This window comes from Chlamydotis macqueenii, chromosome 3, assembly GCF_036417535.1.
Source record: "Chlamydotis macqueenii isolate bChlMac1 chromosome 3, bChlMac1.mat, whole genome shotgun sequence".
Classification (NCBI taxonomy): Eukaryota; Metazoa; Chordata; class Aves; order Otidiformes; family Otididae; genus Chlamydotis; species Chlamydotis macqueenii.
Window position 1 is genome coordinate 15,294,473 of NC_141558.1, and position 23,579 is coordinate 15,318,051.

The 23,579-nt window shown below is 36.8% G+C and overlaps 1 protein-coding gene across 3 annotated transcripts in view; it reads right to left on the minus strand.

The window, feature by feature from the left end:
• GREB1 (growth regulating estrogen receptor binding 1) overlaps positions 1-19,997 on the minus strand; it is a 59,560-nt gene extending 39,563 nt beyond the window's left edge. For all 3 annotated transcript variants that reach the window (XM_086743927.1, XM_010128263.2, XM_086743925.1), the window contains exons 1-9: positions 19,841-19,997; positions 13,268-13,393; positions 12,329-12,505; positions 5,521-5,703; positions 5,045-5,188; positions 3,563-3,688; positions 1,584-1,706; positions 560-697; positions 192-377 (exon numbers count right to left, since the gene is read on the minus strand). In XM_086743927.1, the coding sequence (XP_086600053.1) occupies positions 192-377; positions 560-697; positions 1,584-1,706; positions 3,563-3,688; positions 5,045-5,188; positions 5,521-5,703; positions 12,329-12,505; positions 13,268-13,393; positions 19,841-19,997 (1,360 nt within the window). The remainder of the gene's footprint in view (positions 1-191; positions 378-559; positions 698-1,583; positions 1,707-3,562; positions 3,689-5,044; positions 5,189-5,520; positions 5,704-12,328; positions 12,506-13,267; positions 13,394-19,840) is intronic.
• Positions 19,998-23,579: the final 3,582 nt, after the last annotated feature.

A 23,579-nucleotide genomic window follows, 5' to 3' on the forward strand; every position in this document is an offset into this window, starting at 1 on the left:
ATGATTATATTTAAATCTGTCCGGTCTTCAAGAACTAATTATGTAGCTTTGTTTCATTACCACAAATTAAATTGTTTAATATCACATGTCCTAAGACTGATATAAAGTACTGTCCTGCCCTGATATTCCCTTTCTCATTTGCCGGCATGTAACATATTCATTGCAGTCTATCTGGATGTAAATTATCTTACCTAGTTGAACAAGGTAGTAGACAGTCAGTAAGAGCTGCATTTCCTCTGAAATAGGCTGTATTGTGGAGGCGCTGTATTGTTCATATGCTCTAGATAAAGACTGTGAATTTCTGTAACAGGTGTACAACAAAGGACTCACTATCACATCATTAATGTTCCCACAAAGATATGGGAAGTTTCCATGACCTACAAAATAAACAATATTCGTACACATCACATTAATTTCATAATTTCCCATGTATGTATTAAAGAGTTTCACTAGTAAACCTTTTTAAATTGACAGGTTTAACAGTGTTTAGCAGTAGGACGTATCTTTACATCTCTTACAAAAAAGACATAAGGTCTTGTTGGGGGCTTGGGGTTTTTACCTTTAAAGATAACTGGCTTTGCTTTACAGATTTTCAGTAAATTTTCAGGAACTGAGACCGGTTCTCCTGAGCCCACCATCGGAGATGAGGCTGGTCCCACCAAAGCAGAATGTGGTAAAGACGATAGGCTTCCTCCATCTAAGATTTTAGACATATTATTACTGGAGTCCAATCTAATAATGATTTCCTCAAATAAAAGTAATTCAACATCATCTCATACCCACATTTAATATCAGTGTTAAATGCTTTTTATGGTTACATCACACATTTCATAAGCTGCTACTACAACCCATACTATTATGCTAATTTTCTTGGAGAACTAATTATTTTGTTGTGACCTTGAACATCACACATGCATCTAAAGATTTTGAAATGTTTATAAACAAACAGTTCCAGGTACGAATGCAAAAATACAGAAACTTATGTGATATCAATGCACAAAAAGTTATGACTTGTGTATTCAGTACACAAGTATATTTACTTTCACTGATTCTAAATAGGTTTTCTTGCTATAGCAAAAAAAAAAAAAAAATTAAGATTCAATGTTTACTCAATCATAACTTCTGTTTGGTAATTTTAATTTAAACATTAGCACATTAAAATAAATCATTTTGGGGAATGCGGGTTTATTTCACCTCATTCACTCTAGTCTGTATCTAGACTATAAAATCCAAGTGCCAAGAACATTGTGACAAATAAATGAAACAATGGATGGTACCTTGACCTGACTTACGACACTAATTTTAGTATCAAAAAGGTGTTTCAGTGTCTAAAGATGGACACAGGCACCTGTGGGGGTTTATTAATAATGACTTGTTGACTGGATCCTAATGAGAGTTAAGCTCACGGCCTCAAAAAGAAATAAATGGAAATGAAGCACCTAAACGTAAGTGAGCATGTAGGTATCAAACACCTTTCAAAACTCCAAGGCGAATCTGCGTGCATCTTTAAAATATTGCCTCCTTTCCTCTATTATTTTCTGAATTATGAAATGAACATTATCATTACCTTGGGTACAACTTACCATTTTTAATTCTGTTTGGAATCTGTGGGTTGAGTTGCAAGTTCCAAGTTTCAGTAGATGATGGAGATTCTGGTGACCACCCTTTATGGCGCTTTTTTGGAGGCCCTGAATTTGTTAAAGTGCCTGAATAACAGTAATATTTCAGAAAAGTATTAGAATAAAATGTATTGATTTTTGTGCATCATAATTCAATATATTTTGATAGATTGAATGTGTGTATTAAGTACTGTGGTAGATAGGGTCAACTCCATGAGTATAATGATTTTTTATGGTTTTTATTTTACTTTGCTATGTCCTGCTTAAATTTCTGGGAACTTGCTGGTGCAGAGAACTTTTAATTATCTAGGTAGACTCCACTTATTTTATACCAATGTTTACTTTGTACTAAGAATGAGATGTTCTAGGAATGCTTATAAGTGTTAATATTTTGAAGTCAAAATTGTGGGCATTTTGCTCCTTTTATTCAGAACATGACACAGTGTTTTATGTAACTTATTGCAAAATAAAATTCTCAAGGGCTTCAAGGTAATATTAATAAAGATCTGATTTCTTTTCAACAATTTTCCTATTTGCAGGATTTTTGCCACTTCTTGCTGTTTACCATCTTTGGTTTTATTTCATTCCATATTAACTCCTAGCAAATCGCTTCTGCACTTTCCTGTTATCGACATGTAGCTCCAACACCTTTGTCTGTAAAAACATAACTTTCTCACTGTTTTTCTAGGAGCTCCTGATGATTAATTCATTAATTTCCTTTCATTAATTTCTTGAACTTCAATGTGCGCTCCTGCAAACTCCTAGGATGATGAGCTTCCACGAACATCTGGTATTTCTAATTATTGAGAGTCAATGGTCCTCCAGGAATTGCTCAGCATCTTGCAGAATTGAGCCGTTTCTATTTCTGGACATGACTATGCAGAGGTCATAACACTACTTCACACTGACAAGGCTGTTATCTCCTGGCAGAATGGTTAGTCTCACATAAAATCCAAGACCGAATAAGAATCTTATATAAAAAGGAGGTTTAAATTTTGCAAAATATATTAAAAATAAAAATAAACCTAAAGTCTTCAGATCTAGAATAAGTTTTCACTTGAAAAGTAAACCTTATGTACAGGTTTTCAATTATGACTTTGTCCTTTAAACTTTTACCACGTGAGGGCAGTAGTTAGCCATTTATGCTACTCAGTCTTTCATTTCGTTCCCTGGCAAGATGTGACCGAAGTCACACGACAGATAGTGCAATATAAATATCTTTTTATTTGAAAATGCCGTACTCTTTCCTGAAGAACCCTTTCATATGTGGATATGTGAAAGTAATCCATCTGAAATGAATTGGCAAGAATATGTTGTTGCATGGAGGAAAGACATCAAGAATCTGAATGTGCAGAGAAAATGAATTTGCCTGTGATGCCAGTAGGGAAACTTGGGAAGACTTATTGCAAAATAGAGCTATAGCATGTTTCTAGCCATAGTGAAGACTAACTTCCTTGCTTAAGCAAGCCAGTGACACAAAATACAGTTTGTGACAGAACACAATTAACACCTATCATGATGATAATGGTGCAGTGAGGTTACTTTCTTTAATTTGGAGCCAGTTGTCAACGTCTAGTGCTCCAGCCCAAGGTGAACTGCAACATATGAATTATCTTATGAACGATTACTCATAATTCCCTTCACAAAACCTGTTGGTGAGATTGGTGCAAAGTGACACATTCTTTAAGAACCTGAATTCAGAATCTAGTCTGTACTTCCATCAAATGAATAAACTGTAAATATAATTAAAAACTTCCAGTTAATAATCTGAACTGCAACAAAGCTATGGCTGAAAATACATAGTTTGTTTGTTTTTTTTTTCTGAAAATTAACATAGAAAAAAAGTGTTATGGTCAGAAAGAGCTTGAAAGAGAATAGTAATTTCTATTATACCCATGGAATACAGAGTTTAAGGTTATTAAACAACAAATCGATACAAATACCTAACACCGAAGGTCTTGTCAGAGCAGACAGGTTATTTTTCACTAACTGTTGTTTAGGTGATTCCTTGCCATTATAAACTGCTGAGCTGAAGGCTGCTGTGGAAGGGATGTGATCTACGGCTACAGCTGGCAAGAAAAAAAAAGAAAGTATTTACATTAAACATTTCTAGGTCAAGATCACCAGTTGATATATTAAACTGATCATTTGATACTTTAACAGAGCCATCAGGATCTGCTCAGAGTGAATGCAACGCTGAATAAATCAAGCCCACTTCTGATCTCATACCAGATTAAGTGCCTGGGTAAAATCTTATTCTGCAATTAAATACATATGTCAGATCCTTTAGCTTCTTTGCAGGTGGACCCTAGCTCTTACATGAAGTTTAATCAAGATCCAGCTAAAAGAGTGAGCTAATTCTGTTTAAAATTTACCAAAAATCTCCTAAGCCTCCATTCCAATTTGTCATTCTTTCCAAGCTTCTTTTTAACTATGCTGCATCAAAAAGAGAAGTTTTCTCAAGCCTAATATGCTTGTTATTAATGTAGCTTTTATAGATATGTAACCTCTGACACAATTTGCTATTATAAAGGGATTAATTATTTGTTCTGGAGGGGTACCAGTATTCCAGATCACAACTATTTAACAGCCTCCTGTCTCACAGAGAGAGTATAATCACCAACAGATGTGCCTCAGCTCTCCTGTCTGAATCTCTGTAACAGTCACAAAATACTAAAGGGCTGTTTTCATTATGAAGAAGCTCAGAGACATCGCTCCAGCCTCTGTTATCCTTTCATTTATGTCAAGGTAATGGAAAAGTAAATGTTTCAGAAAGAACTTTTAATACAAAAAAAAAAAAGTTACAGATACTGATCAATAGTTTGTTTTTTTATATTCAAGCCATCTTCCTCAGCAGAAAAAAAACTCAGAAGCTCGAAAGCTGATGAAGATGTCCGTGCTCCTTGCAGGAGGGTTGGACTAGATGACCTTTAAAGGTCCCTTCCAACCCAAACCATTCTGTGATTGTATGATTCTATGATAATGCCTGCAGTAAAAAGGATTCTGGTCATAATATAAAATAGACTGGATCAGAAGAAAAAGCCGAAACGACACTGGTTCCTGTAACATTTGTCATCTGTGACCAGACAAGCAACAGCTGGAGGAATGTAATACCTATTCTCAGTAACTTTAAAAATAATGGCTTTTTAAAATGTTTGGTTTGTCTTAGCTATGAGCAAGCTGCAGAACACCTATTTTATTATTTGCTAATCTTTTATACATAAACTCAAGGGGGAAAATGGACAGCAAGAAGCCTTCTAAGTATGATTGTTTTCTTTATTTGTAATATATCTCTAAATCTATTCAATTTGTTTTATTTTATGTGGTAGTGTCCTTACTTGTTTGTTTTTCTGTTCCCACAAGTATGCATGCATAGAAGAGTAAGAGTAGGTGGTAACCCAGCATGTTTTCTTTCTGAGCAGTACCTGTTTGCTGAGTCCCAGCTGGAGCACTCGGGTTTGCGGCTGGGAGGGGCTCACTGGAGGTGCTTCCAGAGAGGCCCGAACTTTCTGGCAGTTGGAACAATGTGCTTGAGCAGGTGCTGGATGAAGACTGCCGGCCTCTGAACTCTTAACAAAAAAAAAAAAAAAAAAAAAAAAAACTTCTTATCCCCTGACAACAGTGGCATTTGCTTTTTCTCTGCATATTTGATTTGATAATTTCACACATGAATTACTTACAGGCTACGGCACTTGGAAGGGAGGAAGTGATGTCTTCAGACATGCCATCCTCATATTAGGTCAGTCAATTGCTTTTTACAGCTGCTCTAGTAATCACCTAGCTTTAAAGAGTCTTTCTTTCAACTGATCTGTCTTAGGTTTTACACAGACGCCAGTCCCTGTGATAGCTAAGCTTGGATGATGAAAACCAGAGCTCGAGGAAGACAGCTTCATTATCTTACCTGCCCCTTTCCAGCAGATTACAGATCCTTTGGTCAGAGCTCCCTGTGCATTCCTGACCAGATAATACTTTAAGTGTTTCTGCTTCTTGGGCTGAGTGGTCAGTTTAAGATTAATGTGATTTGAGAACTCTGTAAAGTAGCAGAAACCCTTCTTGCCACAGCCAACACAATTGCCAGAGAAGCCTGATAAAATAAACAATACATATAATCCAGTGAGATAGGTGGGTCACTATTAATAATATCCAAACACGACTCTTCCCGGTAGAAAAGCTGTATTTATTTTTTTTTTTCACAAAGTGAACTTTTTATTAACATTTTCCTCCAAAAAATATTACATAAGTCCACTGTATTGCATTTTGGCTACCAGATTGCAAAAACAGAGCCCCACGTTTACAGAACAATTAAAATAGGCCATATTTTGCATTTTCTCCCACCAGAAAAAGATCACAATTCCTATTTATTACTTACCTGTGAAATATTAAACCAAGAAGTTTCTGACTGAAGAGGACTGAATCACATGCTTAACCCCAGCCCTACTCAACACCACAGAAAGTATATGCTCCATTTCTGTTTCAGCTTTCATTGAAATTAAACATGCAATTAAGTCTCAAGAAATAAGGTACATTTAATCTACTATATTTAATTAGACCTAAGTATATTTAAGTACCAAGTTCCTACTACAGATACTTTTTTAGAGAGGGAAAAATACTAAAGCCTTCCCGGGCTATTAATTTAAAGTCACTTTCTCAAATTATGACTGGACTGTGTTAGCACTTCACAGCAGTTTAAACTATTTATGATTACAGAAACAACTTTATAGACATGACAGAGACACAGTCCTTGCACGTAAAGAAGCTTATGGTACTAAGGCTTGATGGGGCATTTCCAGGGATACTGCCATTTCCTCTCATCCTGAGATACACAGTTTGAGGCGCAATGAGGGGCTCATGATGGTGATGTCATCATCACCATAAATAAACGGCATTCCTTGCACATCTGACTATCATCTGCCTTTTGATTCTTAAACAACATTTTTTGTCCATTTTCCAAAGTATTTCCTAAGAAATTTTCACCTCGCATCAGACCAAAGCAACTGTCTGAAAATAGTTATTATCTACAAAGAAAACCTATAGCGCGCAATTTCCCTATGGAAACTTTCTCTCTGTTCCCTACACATGACCTGAAGCATGAAGTTTTCTTTTATTTTAATCATACCTAATGAAGATTTTTAAGTGTTATTACAGGAATGGAAATGGCAAGGGTGTCTTTACCCTTGGAAGTTGGCAAAAATAAAGGAAATATATTTCACATAACATATGGACAATAACATTGGAATTAAACAACTGGAGTAAAGGATCAGTAATATGGTAGATAAAATTAAGAGCTATTTATGAAAATTATTATTTCAGTAACATATTTCAAACAAAGTAAGTTTTCAAATTAATAGTCGATACCTTTTTCCTTCTGTAAAATACAAGCACTGAAATGTAATGCTTTGTAAACACCTGTTGCTTGGTTTAGAAACCGAGCACTTTCACTAGTTTTCAAATGGCTCAGAAGAATTTATTAAAAACCTAAGTTCATGTGGAAATTGGTCTGGTATCCAAGGGAACAAGTGGCTAACAACTATTGAAAGCTGCCTATTATCTCTCTGATCCTGGTCAGTAGGATGATAAAGGTCATTATGACTCATAAAATCAAGACAAGTCATGACTCTGCAGAATCCTCTGTGGTATATCAGTCAGTACAAAAGCATCTGTCTAACATCACAGAGCCTTCAGTAGCTGCAATAAAAGCAACAACAAAAGGAAACAAAATTAGAACGGATGTGGCAGAAGCTGTAGAGTTTGCATGCATTTTATGCAGATTAAGAAATAATGAAAAGTGTTTCTGCTAATAAATGAAAACTTTCCATACATTTGGCAGCACATTGAGCATGACCAGCAGCACTGCAATTTTTGCCTGGTTGCCACTTATAAGCCCTTATATGTTTTCAAAGAAAGACAAGCATGAGGAGACCATTTTCAAAAGCAAAAGCAAAAACCTGACCCGTTTTTAAGTTTTATCATTTTGCTGGGAGTGTCCAGCAGCTTGCCAAAGCCACAGGTAGAAATATCTGTTCAACAGAAGTTGGTGAGTGGACATAAAATCTTTTCATGTGGACTTCATATTAGACAGTATTGGTAACTTTTGTAAATCACAGCCTGCCTAAACCAGATTTAGCAATAACTTCTACCTGAAATAACCTTTTATTTTATAACCATCTATTTTTAACTCTGTGAGGTCTACTGGAAAATTAGTGTACACTGTGTATAGTGCCCAGGTAAGGCCTAGTAAGGATTAAACAGATCTAAGCTGTCCACTTATTTTGAAAAGTCCTTGGAGAACGTTTTAGAAGTTTATTTTTTAATATTCCTTTTAAGCCAAGCTATCATCTTTCACCTCAAGCTTCCCCAGCTCTCTGAGTCAGACTAAGAGTCCTTTCTTGCAAGCTCCTGCCAACACTTTTTTTCATCCCGTTCATTCTGACCAACGCTCTCTTTGACAACAGCCGTTGCTTCGTTAATACCACTCAGCCCTGCCATCACAGGTAGAACACAGCATGATCTTGTAATTCCAGTGCAATGAAATGCTGTTCAATCATTACTCATTGCAGGCTCTGCCAACCTTGCTCACAGCACTTTATGTAGCAGACTGAGTAACACAGAGAACCCAAACGTTTCATCATCCTTCTTTCTCCGAATGCCCTGTTCAGGTGCCATGTCCTGAGGCAGCAGCTGATAGAGGGGACAGCCTGTTTCATAAACAAGCTGCATTAAATATTCTTCCATACATTATAGAGAGGACAAAGGTCAGGGGAGTCGGGGCAGCCATAAGGTGACTCAATATATCTATGTCATGGGATTGATTTCACAAGACAATTAGAAATCAATGCCTGGAGTTGAAGGGCTAAAAGCCTTTCACCTTTAGGTCACCAGTTCATATCCAACTCAGTCCAGTAGTGACTTAAGGCTGTTACCCTCTGAAGACTGTTTAATCAGAAGGTATTTGATTGAGTTTGGTATTTTATCATACGCATTTGCTTGAATTTGCTTCACATCACAATGACCAATTGCCCCTAATTTAAAAAGCTCTTCTACAGTAGGGACCTTGTGGTCGGAAGAAGGACCTTGGACTAAAAGTGTACGAAACCTGACCTACCTTCTCACTGGGGAAATGGTTCCTTTGGATCAACAGTGAGCTTATGCTAGGGATAAAGAGAGGACTTCAGGATGGAAGGATATCCATCTAATATTTCATAATCTAATATTTCATAATCTAATCTTTCATAAATTGGCAGAAATTTTTCTTCCAATTTCTCTTTTAAATGAATAACAGACATTTAATTAATGTTTATATTTTTATGTAAAGTTGGCAGCTTGCCTAAGACAAAGAATGATTATATTTTCATCTTTTCAGCAAAAGCATTTCTTCTTCTCAGTTCTACTCACAAGAAAAAGCACACAAACACTGACAATGCTCCACATTTTTCCCACCTACTCAATACCACTCCATTTGAAGACAAGTCCTAAATTTAAAAAAGAAATGAAATTAATATGATCAAGCTGGAAAGCTCCATTGTTCGGAAACTCACTACTATTACAAAAGCTCAATAGAACATTGTACATTTTAACTGCAGCAGCTGCAGTATTTTATACTACAATGTTTTCATCTTACGCACAGCTTACAATGCAAGCAAACTAATCTTTTCCTCTGTCATTCTGACCTCAGGGACCCACTGAAAAAAAAAAGAAAAAAAAGATTTCTTATTCCCTGTAGGAAAGTGGGCAGCTGTTTGGTCTTTTGGGAAGGAAAATGATGGATGAATAGCTGCTTTGTTTATCATGAGAGACCCTCCTTAAGAGTAAGGACTGGGGAAAAAATCCAAAAGAGAAAAAACCTTTGGGAGTGGTACATTCGCCGCTTTTATTAGGAAATAATAAATATCACACTATCACAGAAGCGCTTCCTCCATCTAAGCATTCCTTTAGGTCGCAAAAACCCCAGGAAACAGCTTCCTAAAGACAAAAAGCTGAATCTGTTTTGCAGAGTAGTGAAACTTGTAATCTAACCTGATTAACAGAATCATATGAGGTACATGCTCAGAAAACTTTTTGCTTGGCAATAATAAAAGCTTTTCCAGAAAACTGAGGGTTTTTCTATGGAATAATACGTCAATTGTAAAAACAAAGAAACAAAACAACCTCCCACAGAAATTACTTTAAAATCACAAGCACATATGCCTTAATGGTGGGACAACTTATTATCATAATCAATAAATTGGCACATGCCCCAGAGGCATATCAACAGCCTCTAATGGGAACAAGGCCATAAGTCAAAAGCTGGCCCGGAAACTACTGAGACATTTCCTGTTTTCTTCTGGAATTTTTGTACGCTCCGCAGGCATCTTCACAAACATCTGCAGGCAGACCATGAGAAATCAGGAAACTATTGGGTAATTCATTAGTGTCTTTTCCTTTCAAATAAATTGTTTTGGAAAAAAAATCTACAGTACTGAGTAAAAGTTGCCTTACAAAAACACAGTATATTAAGAGAAAAAACATGAAATTACAAAAAAAGCAGTGGGGTTGAAGGGTTACGGGTGATGTGCCTGTATCACCAATAATCCTTCCCAAAAGCTTTGGACAGACTCTGACTCATGATGACAGCTCATTTCAGTTCAAAATGGATCCAATTCAATTTCCCTCTATACTTAGACAGGCTTGAAGGGACCGCTCTCCATGTTGTCTGAAAAGGCCAACATGTTTGAAGGAGAGCAATGTAAACTCAGAACACCAAAAATAAGCTTTCTACCCTGTCTTTAAAAGCAAGACAACAAAAAGAGCTTCCCTCCTTCACATGAAATGTTTTCAACTTAAATCTATCACAAGACAGAGGTCACTGTGGGTACTAATAGGCAGAGAACTTAAAGCAAGAATGTTTCTGTCTTTTATCTCCCTGTGTATCTGAGACCGTGAGGCTATTCATGTCTACTTCTAATTTTACTTACCCTGATTTGACTTGCATTAGTGTATGAAAACCAGAATCAAACAATCATTTCTATCTACAGTATGATCTATTGTATGAACAGTAGGCTATCCTCATGTCAATAAGATATATTGTGGGTTTTTATTAGATTAGGGACAAGGAACATTATTTTATTTCCAGCTTCCATATGAAGACTTTGGATCTTAAAACATGTAAGTTCTTTCATATTGAAGCTTGTTATAGAATACATAAAAGCAATCCTACAGAATTACTAAAATTATTTGCAAAATAACGTGATTCACTGGTGTTTAAGTGTGTAACAACAGCTAAAAATAAACATTTAAATGGTTTCAGGAAACGAAAATGTATTAAATAAGCACGCTGAGGATGCAAGTAGCATAAAAACCTCCCAGTTATGTTCCTGTTGCCTTTTTCTGTTCTTGTTTAGCATGCAATTAACAAATGCACTACTTCCTCTCTGCTAACAGCCTAAGGATCTTAAGCTGTTAATCGTGCTGGCACTGAATGACTTGAGTGGTACAACATTCCTGTCTTTATCTTTAAAATGACAACACGTGGGTGATTTACAACCCTCTTAATTCTTTTACAATCACTGGTCAAATGTACTGTGACCAATCCAACTCCACAAGATCACATGAGGAAAGAAATTACTGTACATAGAACTCCATTATGCACCTTCACACTATGCTGTCATCCCAAATGCCTTGAAGAGTTGCTCATGAGATAACAATTGAGTTCACATCATATCCCTCAGTGTTTGTCACAGAAAACTGTTAAAAGACACGACAAATGTTTCTTTCTTGCTATTTAAAGCTCAGGCTGGTACACAAATACACAACGGAACATTTTTGGGTTAGCTAACTGAGAAAACAATATCTAAGAACTTGAGAGTGTCTGGTTGAAAAAAGAGTTCTTCTCCGATAACATATCACTTTTCCCAATATAAAAACTATTCATTTTTAATAACAACAATATTCATTTCATTCATGCACATGACAGCAGATCTTCTCTATTTGGGTTGATTTGGATGAGGCTAATGGTCATCAGAAAGACTATAATAAAAATGGAAGGACCTAGTTTTATGTCATAAGCTAGACTTTTAAACAGATGAAAAGCAAGAAATTGGAGTATCCTACAAACACTATTATTGAAATCCATGGTATTACCAGATTACACAAATAGGAAAAAGTTCAATTTCTAATAATTTTTATTTATTCATATTGTGATAATTGCAAAAGGCCTTAGATTAGGATCCAGAACCCATGCTACTGTTCCAACACAGTGGAGAATATTATCCTCGTCTCAGAGAGATAAATCAAAAAGATCATAAATTTTTGTAGTTCAAACTATGATCAGATTGTTTACTTGGATGTAATAGTCTGAAAGTTCCACTTCACAGACCTACAGTCTGCCCATCTCAGTATTTGGAAAGCTGACATAGAGACAGGCGGCAGTTCAGCTAGTCCAGTTACCAGATGTGCAGTTCCAGCAACTAGGACATAAACTGGTTGGACAACGACTTTAGCCTTGGACTAACGGATAGAAGGTGATGAAGCATTTCTAATGAACTGGCTCACTGTGTACCTTTCCAAAGCAAACATAGCCAGCTCTGAGTTGTTATCTTGTTGTGCATCACCAGTGAGCATTAACGTAGACATGGAACAGAAATAAGATCTGCTGAACTCACTCTGCAAAAAAAAGATTTGCTATTAATTGTAGCCCACAGAAGCATCCACTTACTGCAATCACAGACACTTACCCAGCAGGGCATTGCGCCCATTGTCATCTGGCAGGAATCTTTTATCCACAGCACACACTAAAAGGTGATCGGGTAAACTTGGTGACTTTGCACCAACAAGTAAAAACCCTGATGGTACCTCAATATGTTCATTGGAAATTGAAACCAGTCTCAAATCTTTACCAGCCTGGCAGAAACCTAGAAAAAAAATCAATTCAATGTATTTTAAATTGACAAGATTTTTTTTTAATTGATATTCCCAATTGTCTTCATTAAAAGACTTCCTATTTTTTTAATGAAAACCAAAATTGTATCCTCTGAGGTCAAGGGCAAATTTAGAGATAATTTTCTTCCCTGTCTTTCAGTCAGCCATAAACACATGCTACCAGTAAAATAAACAAATAAAAATCTGAAAATGTACAGTGAAGTTTCTCTTGATGATGTTTTGCAACCTACATATTTATGAGACTATTTACTAACATCATCATAACTTAGGTCAGACATTAAAAAATGGAGACAATAGTTCTCAATATTTGGTGAATTTCACGGCCTTTTCCTGAATTTTCAAATACTTTTTACAGCAACATTGAATGAGGTACACTTTAAGTAGGAAAGAGCAATGATAAAGCTATAAGAATTACCACATTCATTTTAGCAAACACCGTGCCTGCAAACTCAACCTTTTAAAGGTCACGTTGCCTAAGAGAACAGAAGTTCTGTCCTCATGTCAGGCATTCCAACACAAATGTTTATCCGACACACTTTGCAAAGACCTTGTCAAATATAAGAGCAACCAAGAGCAATCCAGCTTTATCTGGCTGATAATGAACACTGACATTTTTAGGATTTCTATACGATATAGATTACCTCATTCTGATTAATTGTGGGGGAAATGGCCCCAATCCTGCCTTTTTCAGTAGGGCAAATGTCTTCTGACAGCATGGTTAGTGCATTTCTTACCATCTGTAGTGCAACATCCTTCCGGGGGAGACTTCATCTGGTACGAAACAGGAGGACTACTTGATTCTGCGCCTTCTTCCTCCTCCTCCTCCTCCTCTTCTTCCTCATTATCTGCTCTGCTGCCTGCTACAAATTATCATAGCATAAGTGACTTAGACAACAGAAAACACTGGCAACAAACCAATGAATGAACAGGGTGACCCAGTTACAGAAAGTATTACAGCAAACTGGATTCTCTCCTCTTGACAATGACTTTACTGTTGCCAACTCTTAAGATATTTGTTGTTTCCTCAAAGCTCCAACTTCCAGTCATGCTTACAATAGAATGTCTTTCATCAAAAAAATAAAGCTTTCAGCTCCTGTGCAAAAAAAGTTCAAAAGCATGACTGAACTACACCTGAGAAAGTAAAAAATACCTGAAAGACAAATAAAAAGAAGCCTCAATTTATTATATTTTTAAATCTCTTTTTTTTTTTTAAGTAACCTCATGATTTTTAGAGGCCTAACTCCTGGTGTTCGAACTCTAGCTGATCACAACAGTGTAACTGTATCCTTTGTTTATAATATTAACGGCAAATATGAACCAGAAGTCATTACTTCTTAGCACTTTAGGATGTCCTGGCTACAGTCCAAGTACAGATTTTATTAATTAGCTATTGACCATGTCCTTGATGTTGTACAGGAAACTGAAGAAACAGTTCCTGTTTGAAACTAGGTTCACCACAGATGATGCCATGATAAGAACACCTAATTCTCAGGCCTTCTGTCTCCTGCCGGAATCCAGAGCTCTGAGTAAAGCACTGCTGCTCCCGATACAATGTCAAGGAAGGCAGATGCCTAGGAAGACAATTCACAGCAGCCTGTGCATGGACTGTGCTAGTCTAGGAGGCAATACTGAATGCTAGAGAGAGGAATATGTGAAGTAGGCTTCATTTTTTAGAGGGTTTTAGGTGCTGCTTCTTCAGATTCTCTGCTGTAAACCACTTTTCTGGTGCATCAGCTACCTGATAGCTTGCTTGTTAAGGGAATTCACCTGCATATTTTTGGTGTATGTTTCAGCCTCTCAACATGAGATTGCTTCTTTCCTTCTCTTTACCCATGGGACAATCATTTTTTTCATGCACAATGCAACAGCTCCAGTGAAACGTACTGAGCAATGACTCCATCCTGTCTTACGGCTCAGACACACTCACGGCAAATGAGACAAAGCTGGCAAGCAGAGGAGTGCAGCTAAATGGTAAATGGTGAGAACACTTCTACGGGCAGGACTAAAGAAAATCTCAGATCAGATCCAACCTTACATACGACAGAGACAGGACACAAGTTCTAAGCGAACCCAATGGGACTTATGTCTTGGCCTTCTAGCTTCTTGGCTTCTGTAGGGACATGCCTGCAGCAAACACAAAGAGCTTTCGCTGGCAAAATTTGGTGGTAAAGGTACTTGAGGATCAGAAAGAGGTCGAATAGATATTTGACTTAGGCAAGTAAAACAGCAGTTAGGCTCCTACACTATTCTGGTGCTCCAGCTTGTAGTCTTTAAACAGAAAAACAATGACACACACTGCAGTCATGTTCCAAAGCTCAGTGTCACCTAGAAAAACTCTTTACTTCGACTGACTGGATCAGGCACTCAGAATCCCACAGGATATTAATGAAAGATGGTTTTTTCTATGACACTCCTCAGAATAGTTTGGTTTTTCTTTTTAATTGAGAAATAATTCTAGAATCAGCTAAACAAATACTACAGAATAAGTGAGAATTAGGGAGAAAGCGGAAGGAAGTAAATCTGGTCTTTGAAGATTTATCTCTAAAGGTTATTAAGACTTACACCCCAATCTAGAAGAGGATTTGAAGGGTATGTTTACTGTTAAGTACTTAAACATCAAGCTTGAGTCCTGGTGCACACAGATAAGGGCAGAACATTAAACATGACTGTTCGAGGGTATAGACCAAAGACAAAAATGCTGAAAGTGAACAAAGGGAAAAGTGAAGCTCTCTATCTCTGCTATTTAAGTCCAGGACAGGTTATGTATTATGGCTTAATCTTGACTGGCATCCAAATGCAATGAAAAAGAGGTGAGTCTGCTCTCCTCTCTTTCCCCGTATTCCCGGTCATGAAGTTCCTTCCTTCCCCTTTGTGCCAGCTCTGACACTTACTAGAGCCTGTGTTGAGCCTTTCCAGCTCGCTAACCCAGTAGAAAATTAACTAAGTAAATAGTAACCAATTTTTTTTTTACTGGTTTTATGTATTAAATTAGCTCAGTGCAAGATACAACAAATGCCAAAACTGATGAATAGGGGTAGGAGGACTGGGGGTAGCAGAAAATGGGATTTTCCCCTTTGCACAGTGGTAAGCTGTTAGGTTTGTTGAGCCGTAACAGGTAATTTCACATCCAAAAAAAAAAAAAAAGAGAAAAAAAAATAGAGACAAGAAATGGAAGTGGAAACTAAGAATTAGCAGAGCTACAGCACTTTCAGGTCAAAAATTAAGAGTACAAGAGCAAATATGTACCTATAATACATAAGAATGAGCTGATTTCACCTGTAAAAGGCATCATTAGGATTTCTGCTGCTTGTTTTTAAAAAGATCTGCAGTTTCTGCTTCCATTTCATTTATAAAGCAGGGACCCTTCAAAGAACTCTATGTCTGTACGTGTCTATTCCACATCTTTTCTTAAACAATTCCAAAAGAATACACAATCAAGCACTCAAAACCAGAGACACGATGATGGCAAAAGTGGACTCACAACCATAGTTCTGTGGTATGTTACAGAACCAGGCAGTCAGCTGATGTAACTTGATACAACTCCATTAAACCAACAGACGTACTGTGAAGATTTTGTCCATATTTTATTGAATTTAAATTTATTCATAGATACCATAAACATCATGGTTTTCTTTAAGGAATTCTTCTCAGTTCTCACAAAGAATTTATTAGACCCTTATGCTTATATATTTGTGATTAAGAAATTTCACATGGAAAATTCTTCCCGCCTTAAGGTATAATTTAAATGTAAGTTAAGTTCTGTGAACGTTTTAATATACATGTAATTTTTTCTAAGTGGAACTAATTGTAGGGCTGATATCATCCACAAACTGATTGCAGCATCAGGGCTTAAATTATCAGCTACAAAATATATTGTAGGGACAATCTCCCTTAAATGCAGATCAAGGAACCAGCCAACCACAGAGAGAAGTTATCTGCAAAGCTCACGTCAGAACGTGGTGCTACTGTCAGAGCTGAATACAACACTCAACAAACAATCTTGCTGCAGTGGAGACAACTGCCACCCTGCCGCTCGGCATTGCTTTGCCACGCTGCTTCCCATAGTTTTCCCACTGAAGTGATATCAGTGGCATAGGACTCGGATGCTAACAGAAAAAATAATGCCTGTCATTAACCTTTGAAATCAGCTTCACACCTCTTCAGCACAAACATAATACACAGGCCTAAAAGACAGCACCCAAATGCATCGAAGTGGACAAGAGAAAAAGGGAAGAAGTATGTTTTGTATTTGAGAATCGAAACTGTGAATGTGATTGTGATTCAAATGGGATTTTGATTTCAGAAGTGAGGAATTAGATTAAAGAGCCTCACTGATTTACACATACAGACGTCTAATAACTGGCAACCCAGTCCACAGATTTAATTTGCAATTGATTTGGGAATAACTAGGCAAACATAGATATTCAAGAAATCTAAACCTGTTAGAGCCTTCTAAACCTTGCCTTCTATTGCAAAGAGGTTTTAATGCACATTCCTAGAAAGTTCCTGAACATCCAGACCATTTATTGGCATTCGGAGATAGGTTCTGCAATTTCAAAAGATAAGTTAATTAAGAAGACTTTAGAAGACCCTTACTAGAAATGTACAGCCAGTGAGACCACAGCAAACTCTAAGCTTTTTGATGAAATGAAAAATCTAGCAAGAGGTTTGTTTAAATAACGATAATATTTTTGGACTATTTGAAGTACTATGTGAATTTGCCAGGTCTGGAGAACAGAGGAAACACAACAATAATAAAAAGGCAGGAAAAAAAAACCCAGAGTGAAAAAATATATTATTGGAGCCAAGGAGATCTGACATTATGTCCAAACCAACTTAGTGAACATAGTACTTTTAATTTATATAGCTATAAATAATTTTATAGGCAAATGTAATGGTATAAATTAATACAATGGCATATGTTTATAATATGGATTTTTTTTTTTTCAAATCTAGAATGTCTAGACTGCAAAACCATTCTCACTGGAAACTACATGCTTACAAATTCATTGAAAAAAAAATGCAACTTCTAGGCCAGAAAGGACCAACGTGTTCATTTAACTTGTCTCCAGGCACACTACAGTCTCTTTTGCACAAATAAATTATTTTTAGGCATAAATTATCATGGCAGATATGTAACGATATTAGACTAGTCTCAGAGGCTAGGTACTTTTTTTCTGGTGTAGGCAGTCATTTATGTAACAAAAGGAGACAGAAAAATGGTTTTTAAACAAAAAATATAAACCTAAAAATAATGGCAAGTTACAACAGCTGATTGATACGGTTTTAAAAAAAAAAATTCCTTTTTTTTTTTCTTAAACTGACTATATTCTTAATTGTCAGGCTCTCTAGCAATTTTTATATTGTAACATCATCAGAGAAAAAAATCCATATCAGCCTTATTTACTAGTGCCTGGTTTTGTTGCCAAATGCTATGTTGAACATCTATAACGTTATCAGACCACAAAATGGAAAGCCAAAACACTTGGGTTGCACTGACCCACTGCACTACCTTGTCTATAATTATTTATGTCGTCTGCTTCCCCACAGGAAAACACCGGCTGTACTGAGGACCAGCAGGCAGCTATGACCAAGGATAGTCTGAGTATGCCAGGACCAAGGAAACACAGCAATGAGAGGGGGGGACAGGGGCTTATACCAGACCCCAGGGATGGCTCTCTGCTTCACACGCCTCCTGGCCCTCAGAGCTAGAAGTGGAAATTTCAAGTTATGATGAGGCTGGAATACATGATGCCAGCTTGCAGACCTCTTCCACCTGAGCAGTAACCTTGGAAAAGTTCTATTACAGGTCCCTTCAGAGCTCCCCTTGTCTGAAACTTTAATGAAAGGAATGTTCTCCGCCAGCCTGTTGTGAGACTTTAAATTAATTACAGTTCAATTCTGTTTCCATTAACAGCAAAGAAAATAGGATCAGCCCCTCATGGTTTGGAAAGCTCTTTGAAAGCCTTGAAAAAAGTTAGGGAAGTGTGAAATCGCACTTTTATTCCTGAAAAATGCATCTGCTCCTGTAGCACCTTTCCCAACTGATGTCATAATCCATTTTGTGACATCACAGTTGGTTACCATTGAAAAGTTTATGAAATCTTCATGTAAGGGTTTGCTAGAGGGATCACTTTGTGTATAGGGAATAAGCAGCATGTATATTTAAACAACGAATGTATATTCATTATTATGTCCTAATGATGTGTGAGCTGTGAGCAGATTTACTTTTTCAAGGAATGTTTTCTCAGCTGTTAGGTAACACGAGGTAACAGTAAAGAGTTTAATCTGTGCAAAATACTTTTATCTACTACTACTTCTTCAGCTGATTACTTTTTTCTGTTACTGTGGACTGTTAACTATTACGCATTTTTCAGTACATATATATCTATGCCATCTTTAGCAAAGCATGACAGAGGAAGCAGACCTGGTCAAAAAAAAAATGAAACATCCCTCTGGTGATAGAAGTATCTAAATAATTAAATTATTAAACATAACCTTGCACCACCGTGACAGTGTTCTGCACACAGCAGTGAACTCACTGAAAACCATGAGACTACTACACAGAACAGCACACCAAAACACCAAATTGTATCATGAGTTAGCTTACCAGATCGACACAGTTCATTTAAACTACGCTACTGCCAAGAAAACAAAAATAAAGGACTAAGCAAATGAAACTCAGAAAGCAAGGTTCTCTAAACAAACACAAAAATTCAGTAAGAAATTCCATGTGCTAAATACCACCTTGTGCAGGGTTTATGAGAGAACACATCCTAAATTTTTATCTTTGCAGCCACAGAATAACTAAAAATATTATGCCCAAAGTAATTATAAACCTTCTTAGAAGCTAAAAATATTTTTGGCTGTATTTATTCACAATGAAATTAGCATATGCCTTATATATATGCTTATAGCATATATAATTTATAAATCTAGCATGAGTTTACTGTCATTTACTGTATAACCTTGTAGCAATGTATAATAAATTATAGGATAACATACTTATGTTTCAGATCTCCAAAGATTCCTCCTCACATTTAATGGAACAATTCCTAATATTTGGATTTATGTATATTGATAAATCTGAGCAAGTGGCTTAATTTTGATGAAATAAAAGATAACGCAGTTTGTATTTTTAATCCAATTCTAATACATATATATATTTGTAGATCATAAACAATCCAAAGGAAAACTTCAAATACTTTTGTTTTTCTGTATTCTGATTTGAAATACGTGTGCTGACTGTGGGGAGAGCAAACAGCAGAATTGACTTGAGTAGAAATATAAATTCCACTATTTCCTACCTTCTAGTGATGACAGTTGCTGTTCAGCTTCCAAATACAACTGAGAAAAGATTGGTCTGGGAACTAAGTTGTTTGAACGGAGAGAGGCCTCAATAGAATTATGCAACACTTCTTCAAACCGTGTTGTCTTGAGTTGACCAGCGTAAGAATTTCCCATCTTCTCAAAAAAAAAAAAAGAAAAAGAGACAAGAAGAAAAGAGAAAATAAAGAGATTTCAATTTTAGCACTCAGAGCTCAATCACTGCATGTTGGTGTCAGACTACAACATTTCTCAGGAAAGAGAGAAGCTTATCGTCCACAAAGAAAGGCAAAGGAAAAGAACATTGACTGCAGTGGTCACTGAGCAGATCCTGCTGGTAAATTACAGGAAGTTATCTAAAAGTAACAGCTTTCTGTAATTCAGCAGAGAGGCAGCAAGCTTTGACACCTTCTTGAAGATGTAGAAATCTGATTTGAGTAATTCCTCGCTTTATATTGCAATTGAGAGGATGCATTTTCAATAGCCAGCAATCTCATCTGTAAAACAGCCTTTCTGCTTTACATAATATGAACAGAGTAAATGTTAAAGGATCTGAGGAATAGCACAGTTTTGTGTATTTATCTTTGCACGGCCCATCATGGCTGAAAACTCATAGCTAAAGCTGTTCAATATATCTGTCTAATAAATAATGCAGCATTGCTGTAACTCAGATATTGTATAACATAATGGGTTTTCCTTCTTACCTTAACCAGTATTTTTCCCTGAAAACATGCATTTTTTATTTACTTTTTCTTTAGAATAAGACATATTGATTATCTATTTGATTTTGTATTTAATTATTAGGACTTTATCGTTAGTTAAATCACATAATTTCCTCATTCTGCCACTGAGGAGTCAGTCTATTCCAGCTGAATATCCTACATACTTAACTCCCACCTGCTTCCCCAGCGAATACAATGAACTGGTATAACCAAAAGCCAGGTCAGCTTTCTTTCCCTGTTACAAAGTAGCTCTTGCCCTGGGCCCCATGTCCTTTCCCTCCTCAAGTAACTGTGAATAGAAAGCATGAAAACGCTTCCTGTTTGCGGCAGTAATTCCTAAACACTGAACAGCCCCCTCCTCAGCACTGGGTATTGCTTGGGAAATGAGCCTGTTGGGAAGCATCCTGCAGGAATCGGTCAAGCAAAAGCAAAACTACTGCGAAATCACACACTGCTCTTGACGGAAAAAGGAGTTTGAAAGGAATCACATACGAAGTTGACCATTTGGATATCTTTCTATGACTTTTAAAAGTGCATTTACAACATATAGTCATATTTTTGTATGCTTGTTTGTACAATGTTAACACTCTATATACAGTATAGTTAATACTATATAATATAGCATACTGATAATACATATATGGTATTAATAGAAGCACAATAAGAATTATAAAACAATGCAGGCAACATTTAACAACATGATCTAGATTAAAAGCAGGCACTACTGACACAATATTTGTATATGTACACAAAATCAAACAGAAAAGTCCCAGTGAGTAGTACTGATGTATCCATTTGGTGAGGGGTCACTGGGAAGCTGCAAAGCCTGTTAGTGATGTTCAGTGCTAATCTGGAAGTGAGGATGCATTTCCTCTCTAACACAAAAAGCAGGTTACAGTTCCCTTTCCTCACTGACAGGAACCCTCTGGCTCCTCTTGTTTTAAGTACAGCTACACCTAACACAGTTGAAGACAATGAGGAAAGCCTGACACAAGTATTGTCCTTAAAAAGCTTTATCCGAGGTTTATGCAGGAAACTCAAGGTCAAGCTCTGAAACTAATTGTACTAAATGCTGCTTCTACACAGAAGTACTAGCAGATGTTTAGTTCTAATCCATCTTTCAATAATGATTGTCTGGTACCTTGATAATTATTTGTCTTTATGACATTGATGTTTATGTTTAATTTAACAAGGACAAATAATTATCAAGATACCTGAGCGATACATATTTAATTTTTTGTTCTTTTAAATTCCTTCCCATATAATGAACTAATATTTTCTCTTGTCAGGTTTCTCTTGTCATCTGCAGGCTCAGGGACCCAACTCTGCATTTTCAGGGGCAAGTTCAATATGGTTCTACGTGACCGTTCATCACAGTCTTGAAAGTCTGGACTAAAGAGAAATAAAAATGCATCAACATGCTCTCAACATGTTAACATTCAAAGTTACACCTTCAGGAATGGAAACAACATTCAGCTATCATCTCTTTCACACACTCTCTTACCTAGACTGCTTTATTTAAATACAGATCCAAAACATGAAATATCCATATAACATCTGAAAGACTTTTTGCACTTAAAAAAATCGCTGATACAGCACAAAGAGAATATCCAAAAGTTTGACTGCAGTGACAGAGGCTTGTTTTCAGAGGTCTGGATGTTACCTGTTCTTAACACAACCATGCAAAGCAGACTGGTCTACCTGATTTTCAAACTTAATTACTTCTTGAAAAGCTTCATTACAGCACATTAAAAATAGGAAGCTTTTAAATTCATAGAGTGAGACAAAACATTCTGAGACAACTCAAAAGCATTATCTGCAGACAAACAGTCACGCAGAGCGCTTCATGCAACGAAAGCTTCCTTGCTTTACTGATCGCTATCTGGATCTAATAGTAATGAATGAGAAAACACTGTAATATTTCTGTTTATAAACTCTGTTCCATCAACACAGTCAGCAGGACATCAGAAACCAGTATCTTATCAATGTGATGTTACCGGTAAGGAATCGGTTTGGAGTAAGTTATTTGTGCAAGGGACAGGTCCTGGAATCCTTTACAAACATAAGCATGTTTGTCCCTTGGGATGCTACATTTAATGATGTAAATGGGTTTATAAAATGAAACAAAAATATGCTTTCTGGATTTGTACACCTGGTAAGCTCTTGCACACCTGTGAGACCTTACAATCACAGTGCCAAATACAATCATAAAGCCAGAAATATACTTTGGAAGATGTGATAAGTATTTTATGGCCATTTTCATCATCAAACACACACCACTGGAACCAAAAAATGGGCCTTGCAGGAGCTTTTTGGCCAGCATCAGCCTTTGCCATTCAGAGTCCCAGTGACTCTCTCAGTTGCAGGAGAAATTACTTCTCCAAAGCAAGCAAGGGGGAAGCTGTTTCTCACTACCTCTATGATGGTTGTCATCCCCTCTTTTCTTTAAAGCTGCTCAGGCTGTGGTACCTGAATTGTAAATTGCTGACTTGTGGCATCAGGAAGCAAAGGCTTGGAGTCCTATCTTCCTGCTTCAATGAACTCAGTGTTCCCAGCCCAGACTTATGTCTCTCTTGGAAACAAGTGGGTGGCACAGGCTAAACTTTCAAATGCTTGTGAAATTCCAAGGCATGAACATAGATTCTGACAAGATCTATTAAAAAAAAAAAACAAACTCCACACTGACAAAGAAGGATAGACCTCTACCCCAACTACTGATAAATCAAAGGGCACGTCCCTGTCATACTGTTAATTTCCACGCAAGGCATGCAGAGAAACATACTTGCCAATACAAAGGGGAGAAAAAATTGAAAGATCTGGACCTGGAAGAGCTGCTTAAAACCATGATAAAAAGAAGAAAATCACTCTGAGGAACTTGTGAGCCTAAGAAACAACTGCACGTACAAATGAAGCAGGTTAGGCCAATGTCTTAGAAACCCATAGATAATGTTGCCAAAGAGAGACAAGTCCAGGCATCTGAAAATCAGAGCAGAAGTAT